Here is a 9,045-nt window from a genome sequence, read left to right on the forward strand (position 1 = left end):
CTCAAACTCACAGCTATCTTCCTACCTCTGCCTCCCGAGTTCTGGGATTAAAGGCATGCATCACCATGCCTGGCTAATATTTTTATTTTTATTTTTTTAAGAAAGACAGCTTCCTGTGATCATTTATGCACAATCACCTTTAATTCTATTATGTTTCTGGAAAAATATTTTCTGGCCTTTTTTTTGAACAAAACAAACAATCGTTATTGTCTAGAAATACACAGAAAAAATCTCCAACAAAAGGTGCTATTCTCTCATTTCCTCTCGCTTCTTCTCTAACACCTCTGATATAAAGTACATTGTTACACCTTATTAAAACTTCACCCAAAAATGGAACCAGCCTAGATGTCACTCAACTGATGAGTGGATAATGAAGATGTGGCACATTTATGCAATGGAGTTCTACTCAGCGGTAAAGAAAAATGAAGTTATGAAATTAGCAGAAAAATGGATGGACCTGGAAAGGATTATACTAAGTGAGGTAACCCAGGCCCAGAAAGCCAAGCGCCACATGTTCTCTCTCATTTGTGGATCCTAGCTACAGATGACTGGGCTTCTGGGTGAGAATGAAAATACTTAGTAGCAGAGGCCAGTAAGTTAAAAAGGAGACATAAAGGGTAGAGAAAGGAAGGGAGGAGGGAACTTAATAGGTTGATATTGTATATATGTAAGTACAATGATTGTAATGGGGAGGTAAGATGATGGAGAATGGAATTTCAAAGGGGAAAGTGTGGGGGTGGGGAGGGAGGGAATTACCATGGGATATTTTTTTATAATCACAGAAAATGTTAATAAAAATTTTAAAATTAAAAAAAAAAAAACTTTACCCAAGAAGACAGACCCTGAGGACACTCAAAAGCCATCAAAGCAGAGATCCAGAGGCTCCTAAGAACTCATCACTGAAGTAGACTCAAAACTCATCCACCACAGCTCATGGAATTTTAAGGAAGAGGGGGCAGAAAGATTGTAAGAGCCACAGGTTGAGACATCATGCCCAGAGACATTCCCCCGCCCCCCCCCCCAAAATAACTGGCTGCTGCTCCCACGACGCATAAACCACAATCCCTTGAGGAATACCTGCAACCTCACTGAGGAGGGTCCCCAGCGGAATGGGGACAGGGAAAAGGGAAAAGAGGGAACCAACACATGATGTATCCATATGAAGTACGTTGATAATAATTTTACCCAGATGTCCAGACAATGCCCCATCTATGTATTCTTCTGTGTTTGCAAGCTGCATGTTCATATAGCCATGTACAGATGCCAGGTCACTCTTGTACTCCATTCCCCACTTAAGTTTCACTGTTACTGGCTTTCCTGTTAGTCCATTGAGGAAAGGTTTGGGATTGAGGGATAGACTCATTGCTAATGCGGGGGAATGCTACAGGCTACAAGTCACCGACCCAGCCACTTCTATTCCCTCGCGACAGCGCCTGCTCCCGCAGTCCCTAACTGCTGAGTGACGAGAGAGCTGGCCTTTTTTTTTTTTTTGTATTGGTTATTGAACCAAAGTCATCTATGATATGCAGACACTTTACTATTGATCTATATCCTCATTCCTATTTTATTTTACTATTTACGTTTATTTATTGAGTGTGTATGTGTGAGTGTGTGCGTGTGGTATGCACACATGTGTTTATGCATAGTCATGTATGTGTGGAGATGCATGTAGGCAGGTGTTCTTGCACATGTCTGTGTGGGCGTGTGGAGGCTAGAGGTTGATGTTAGATGTCTTGCTTGGTCATTCTCCACTTTATCTACTGACACAGGATCTCTCACTTAAATCCAAGGCTCACTTAGTGTAGCCAGCCAGCTTCTCCTACCTTCAACTCCCAGATGCTGGGATTATAGGTGGGCCATCAAGCCTGCCCAGCATTTACATGGTTTCTGGGGATCCAAACTCTGGTCAGCATGCTTGCATAGTAAGCACTTTGTCCACTGATCCATTTCCTTAGCCCCTTGATTTTTACTCTGGACACATAGTCTTGCTCAGCTGCCTAGACTGGCCTTGAACTCACTCTGTAGACCAAGACAGCACTGAACGTGAAATCCTCTTCCCTCAGCCTCCTGAGTGCTGAGAACACTGGCCTAAGTCACCAGACCTGGCTCAGGGAAATGTTTTCTGGATTCCATGTTAGGTTAGGTTCCCCCTGTCCTACTCTTCCATCTATTCTTTTTTTTTAATTAAAAAATATTTTATTGAGCTGGAGAGATTGCTTAGTGGTTAAGGAAAATGCCTGTGAAGCCTAAGGGCTCAGGTTCAATTCTCCAGGTCCCATGTAAGCCAGATGCACATGGTGGCACATGCAACTGGTGTTCATTTTCAGTGGCTAGAGGTCCTGGCGTGCTCATTCTCACTCTCTCTCTCTCTCCTTTTTCCTCTCTCTGTCTTTAATAAATAAATAAAATAACTCTTTAAAATATTTTATTTATTTATTAGAGGGAGAGAGAGAGAGAAAGAGGCAGATAAAGAAGGAATGGGGGGCTGAAAAGATGGTTTAGCTGTTAAGGCACTTGCTTGCAAAGCCAAAGTACCCAGGTTCAATTCTCTAGGACCCATATAAGCCAGATGCACAAGGTGGTGCATGAATCTGGAGTTCATTTGCAGCAGCTCGGGGCCTGGCTCACCCATTCTCTATCTCTCTCTCTTTTTCTCTTAAGCAAATAAATTATTTTTAAAATATTTTTTGTTCATTTATTTATTTGAGAGTGACAGACAGAGAAAGGCAGATAGAGAATGGGTGTGTCAGGGCCATCAGCCACTGCAAACGAACTCCAGATGCATGTGCCCCCTTGTGTATCTAGCAAACATGGGTCCTGGAGAATTGAGCCTCGAACCAGGGTCTTGACGCTTCACAAGCAAGCACTCAACTGCTAAGCCATCTCTCCAGCCCTAAATTACTTTGTTTTTTAAAAGAGAGAATGGGGGCTGGAGAGATGGCTTAGCGGTTAAGCGCTTGCCTGTGAAGCCTAAGGACCCCGGTTCGAGGCTCGGTTCCCCAGGTCCCATGTTAGCCAGATGCACAAGGGGGTGCACGCATCTGGAGTTCGTTTGCAGAGGCTGGAAGCCCTGGCGCGCCCATTCTCTGTCTCTCCCTCTATCTGTCTTTCTCTCTGTGTCTGTCGCTCTCAAATAAATAAATAAATAAATAAATAAATAAATAAATAAATAAAGAGAGAGAATGGGTGTGCCAGGGCCTCTGGCTACTGAAAATGAACTCCAGATGCCGCCTTGTACATCTGGCGTTACGTGTGTAATGAGGAATCACACCTGGGTCCTTAGGCTCTGCAGTCAAGCGCCTTAACTGCTGAGCCATCTCTCCAGCCCTCATCTATTTTTCTCTATTTAGATGTGTGTATTCTACTTAGAGGAATGTTATGTTGGTTTGGAGAAAGACTTGTATAAATCGCTCATGATAGAGGGACCCACAGTGAGACAAGAATAATGTACTGTTTTTTCTTGAGTAGGAGGGAGAAGGAAAGAGAGAGGCTGGGTGTTGTGGAACTCTCTTATCATCTCAGCGCTTGGGAGGTAGAGGCAGGAGGATCAGGAGTAGAAGATCGGTTTTGGCTACAAAGGGAATACAAAGCCATCCTGGGCTATATGAGTCCCTGTCTCAAAGGGGAAAAAGGAGGTAACACTATCTTTGTATTCTTCTACTATTATAATTTGACGAACACATGATTTATGGATAATTTCAAGTGTATGAGGCTGGGTTGGCATACATTTACTTAGCCTGCATAAGCCTCTGAGAACAGTCTACACACACACACACACACACACACACACATACCACACACATAATCAAAACATTTTGGCTCAAGAATATTAGGAATTTTGTTTGAGGAATTGGTTGCTACCAATCTATTAATTATTAATGTTAATTAATAATTAATTAATGTTTCTTTTATATTTTTTTTTAGTTTTATAGGCATTTAATAGTTTACCAATTGGTACAATAAGATTTTGTTTTGTTTTGTTTTGAGGTAGGGTCTTACTCTAGCCCAGCCTGACCTGGAATTCACTATGGAGTCTCAGGCTGGCCTCGAACTCATGGCGATCCTCCTACCTCTGCCTCCTGAGTGCTGGGATTAAAGGTGTGCGCCACCACGTCCGGTTTACAAGAGCAATATTATATACATTCCTTTACTGATTTTTTTTTTTAAAGTGTCAGTGTCTTCAGTGAGCTCTTACAATCTGGGGAACTATTTTCTCCAATTACCACCTCTGTAACCTTCATGCAAAATCAATGCTTGTCTTCAAGTCAATGTCAGGATCGACTTCTAATTCAAAGATTTTGTGTTTATTTCTAATATCTTCAGAGTGAACTTTAGGGATGCCTGAAGGATAGGCAGGACAAGAAAGCAGCTACTCACATGACATTGTGGGAAGATAGAAGGCCTGTTCCAGTTGTGATTTGTAAATCCAGTTTATACCCCCTCCCTTTGCTGGAAAAAAAAATATGAAACTTTTTTCAACCAATTTTTCTCCATGTCGTTTTCTTTTCCATTGTTTTTGACAGAGTCTTAGCCTGTATTCCAAGCTGGCCTGCAACTCAGTATGTAACCCAAGATGGCCTTGAGCTCAGGGTGGTCTTCCTGCTCAGCCTCCAGACTGCTTGGATTACAGGTGTGAATTACTATGTCTGGCCTTATAAAATTATTATTACTGGCTGGGGACTTGAACCTCATATTATAGGCAAATGCTCTCGTACTGAGCTGTATACCTGACCCCTTGTTTAGCTATGACCATCTATATCCCTGTTTTTTGGAAATAGTATCTCTGTGCAGCTCAATTTCAACCCTGGCTTTGAACTTGTGATCCTCCTGCCTATGCCTCCCAAGTACTGGGATTACAGTCATGTGCACCATTACTAGCAATAAGTTCAGGGTTTTTTTTTTGTATGTGGGGGGGTAAAAAGGTTTATTTTGGCTTACAGACTTCAGGGGAAGCTCCATGATGGCAGGGGAAAACGATGGCATGAGCAAGGGTGGACATCATCTCCTGGCCAACATCAGGTAGACAACAGCAACAGGAGAGTGTGCCAAATCACATTTCCCCAGCACCCATGTAAAGTCAGGTACACAAAGAGGCACAGACATCGCAGCAGTAGTAGGCCCTAGTATATCCATTCTCTCTCTCTCTCCATATATATATGTATGTATGCATATATATATATATATATATATATATATATATATATATATATATCTTACACACACACATAATTTTTCTTAAATAAATACATTTTGCAAAAGTTTAAACAGACATGTGGAAGTTGTTGGATTGGGGTGTTGGGATACATCCTCATCTGAAACAGCAATATTCACTGATCTCTGAGCGTCTCATCCTATTTTCCTACTTCCCACATTACGTGGAGTCAAAAGCAAACACTCAAATTGGCTCATCTCAAGAAATGCCCCTAAAATTCCAGCTGCATACTTCCTAGGCTCTCAAGAGACCAAGGATAATCTCCAAATATCCAAAGGGAGATGGCTTAGCGGTTAAGGCACTTGTCTGCAAAGCCAAGGACCCAGGTTCGATTCCCCAGGACCCACGTAAGCCAGATGCACAAGGTGGCACATACATTTGGAGTTCATTTGCAGAGGATGGAGGCCCTGGTAACCCCTTTCTCTATCTGCCTCTGTCTCTCTTTGCTTCTCTCTCTCTCTCTCTCTCTCTCTCTCAAATAAACACATAAATAGGGAGATGCAATGCTGATTGTTTGTTTTGGAGATGGAATCTTATGTAGTCCAGGCTGACCTCAAATGGGCTATATAGCCAAGGATGACCTAGAATGATCCTCCTACCTCTACCCCCAGGTGCTGGGTTTACAGGCTTATACCACTCAGGGCCTCCTGCATGCTAGGCAGGCACTCTACCAACCGAAGTTCAGTTTTAATTATATTGTTTTGGGGAAGGGGATTTGTTGTCTATTTTTTGAGCCCAGACTACTCCCAAATTTATGTTCCTCCTGTGTCAGCCTGTCAACTGCTACCACTGCCAGCTAACAGCACTGTTTTTGCAGAGCTCAGAATCAAACCTGGCACCTTGTGTTTGTGAGGCGAATATTCTACCACTGAACTATGCCAGTCCACTACACTACCTTAAGAATGTATTTGTTTATTTATTTGAGATATAGAGAAAGAGGTAGACACAGAAAAAATGAGTATGGGCATGCCAGGGCTTCTTGCCACTTCAAACGAACTCTAGATGCATGTGCCACATGGTGCATCTGGCTTTAAGTGGGTACTGGGGAATCAACTTGGGTCCTTAAGCTTTGCAAGCAAGTGCCTTTACAACTGAAGTATACTCCAAGTTCTCTTTTCACTTTTGTGTGTGTGTGTGTGTGTGTGTGTGTGTGTGGTGTGTGCAGACACCCTGTGGACACACATGAAGAGGCCAGAGGAGAATGTCAGGTGTCTTTTATCATTCTTCCCTTTATTTCCTTGAATCAGATTCTCTCACCGAACTTGTAGCTACTGTTTTTTGGGTCAGATAGGCTGACCTATGAGTCCCCTGTGATCTTCTGGTCTCCTCTTCTGCCTCAGCACTGAAGTTACAGGTACGTGGAGCCATGGCCAGCTTTCTATGTGGGTATTTGGGGTCAAATTCAGGCTTGTGTAGCAAGTGCTCTTGCCCACTCTGTCATCTCTCCACCCTTCTTTTTACTTAAAAAAATTTAGGCCTGGAGAGATGGCTTGGTAGTTAAGGCATTTGCCTGCAAAGCCAAAGGACCGAGGTTCGATTCCCCAGGTCCCACATAAAGCACAGGGTGGCGCATGAGAGCGATGAGCAATGAGCAACCAGGAGACAGTCTGATGGGTAGCGCTGTCCCGTTTATTAGAAAGGGGAGTGGGTTTCTAAACACTTGGGAAAGGTTGAGAAGGCACATACAGACTATAAGGTGATTGGATACATAGGTTTATGGGTTGTTATCTAATTGGTTGGTGTTGGAAGGCAGAAGTTGTGAGGGAGAAGTTGCAAGGGAGATAGCAGAAGCTTCAGGAAAGGCTACATGACTTCAGTCACATACTGGATGGCTACAGCAGCAGGGAGACTGTTTACTGTCATATAAGGGTCTCCTGGGCAGCTGGCCACAGGGTCAGGAACTGTGGGGGGGCAGAACCTTAGACTATGGAATGCTCAGGTGCTTTAGGATGGGGGGAGGACCCGCTGGTCCTGTTTCCTCTTGGCAAAGATGAGGCACACTATGACCTCACAATAAGGGAGGGCCAGCTCCAGCGCCAGAGTGGGTTTCCCACGATAAGGCTGGCTGCAACCCCACAGCCCAAGGTCCCCAGCCATGTCCAACAACCCAGGCCAGCTTTCTCACAGTCCCAGCCCATGTTTTAGCAATGTCCTACACTTGTAGCTACTGTTTTTTGGTCATATAGGCTGACCAACGAGTCCCCTGTGATTTTCTGGTCTCTTCTGCCTCAGCACTGAAGTTATAGGTACGTGGAGCCATGCCCAGCTTCCTATGTGGGTATTTGGGGCCAAATTCAGGCTTGTGTAGCAAGTGCTCTTGCCCACTCTGTCATCTCTCCACCCTTCTTTTTACTTAAAAAACTTTAGGCCTGGAGAGCTGGCTTGGTGGTTAAGACGTTTGCCTGCAAAGCCAAAGGACCCAGGTTCGATTCCCCAGGACTCACATAGGGCAGATGCACAGGGTGGCACATGCATCTGAATTTCATTTGCAGTGGCTGGAGGTGGACGTAATGGCACACACCTTTAATTTCAGTACTCAGGAGGCAGGGGTAGGAGGATTGCCGTGAGTTTGAAGCCACCCTGAGACTACATAGTGAATTCCAGGTCAGCCTGGGTTAGAGAGAGACCCTACCTCGAAAAACCAATATATATATATTACATACATATATACACATATAAATTATTTATAATCAGAGAGAGAGAGAGAGAGAGAGAATGGGCATGCTAGGACTTCTTACTACTGCAAACAATCTCCAGATACATGTGCCACTTTGTGCATCTGCTGGCTTTACATGGGTACTAGGGAATTGAACTTAGGCTGCGAGGCTTTGCAAGCAAGTGCCTTTACCTGTTGAGCCATCTCTCCAACTCTCTTTTTACTTTTTATTCTTTTATTGTTAAAAATGTTTTATTTAGCCGGGCGTGGTGGCACACGCCTTTAATCCCAGCACTCGGAAGGCAGAGGTAGGAGGATCGCCGTGAGTTCCAGGCCACCCTGAGACTACATAGTGAATTCCAGGTCAGCCTGAGCCAGAGTGAGACCCTGCCTCGAAAAACAAAACAAAACAAAACAAAACCCGAAAATGTTTTATTTATTTGAGAGAGAAAGAGAGAGGCAAATAGAAAGAATGGGCACACCAGGGCCTCTAGCCACTACAAATGAACTCTAGATGCATGTGCCACCTTGTACACCTGGCTTAAGTGGGCACTGGGTAATTGAACCTATGTCCTTAGGTTTCGCAGGCAAGCACCTTAACCTCTGTGCCATCTCTTCAACCATACATTTCATTTGTTTATTTTTAAACTATTTATTTATGAGAGAGAGAGAGAGAAAGTGAGGGAGAGAATAGGTACACCAGAGCCTCTAGCCACTGCAAATGAACTCCAGACACATGCACCACCATGTGCTACTGGCTTATGTGGGTTCTGGGGAATTGAGCCTGGGTCCTTAGGCTTCACAGGCAAGGGCCCTAACTGCTATGCAATTCCTCCAGCCACCCCCCCCCCCGGCCAACTTTTATTTTGACACACTCTCAGTTGCTCAGGTTGATTTAGAACTCGACTAAGTAGCCAAGACAGTCCTTGCAATCTTTTCTCAAGTACAGGGATTACAGGCCTGCCTGGTTAATACTGTGTAGATTGTTTGCTTGCTTTGTAGTGCCGAGGATCAAACCCAGGGCTTCATGCATGCTAGGCAAGAGGTGTGCCCCTGAGCTCCACCTCCAGCCCCTGACTTTTTTTTTTATTTTAAACAATCTACTGCTGGTTGCCATGGGGTCCTGCTATTTATGAAATAAATATCTGCTAGCTATGACCATCTACCTACTTCATAC

At 44.0% G+C, this 9,045-nt stretch overlaps 1 protein-coding gene across 1 annotated transcript; it reads right to left on the reverse strand.

The window, feature by feature from the left end:
• Positions 1 to 246: 246 nt before the first annotated feature.
• Positions 247 to 1,363, reverse strand: LOC123456577 (small nuclear ribonucleoprotein F-like). The gene is made up of 2 exons (XM_045139949.1): positions 1,186 to 1,363; positions 247 to 284 (listed from the first exon to the last, which is right to left on the reverse strand). The coding sequence occupies exons 1-2, from the start codon at positions 1,361 to 1,363 to the stop codon at positions 247 to 249; spliced, it is 216 nt and encodes a 71-aa protein (XP_044995884.1).
• Positions 1,364 to 9,045: the final 7,682 nt, after the last annotated feature.

This window comes from Jaculus jaculus, chromosome X, assembly GCF_020740685.1.
Source record: "Jaculus jaculus isolate mJacJac1 chromosome X, mJacJac1.mat.Y.cur, whole genome shotgun sequence".
In the NCBI taxonomy this organism is placed as follows: Eukaryota; Metazoa; Chordata; class Mammalia; order Rodentia; family Dipodidae; genus Jaculus; species Jaculus jaculus.

What these genes read in the sequence shown, in the direction of transcription:
- LOC123456577 (XM_045139949.1), bottom strand. Translation starts at nt 1,363, where the DNA reads ATGAGTCTATCCCTCAATCCCAAACCTTTCCTCAATGGACTAACAGGA. An exon ending in GGCATTGTCTGGACATCTGG is followed by an intron (nt 285 to 1,185) that starts GTAAAATTATTA and finishes ACTTTATATCAG; the next exon opens with AGGTGTTAGAGAAGAAGCGA.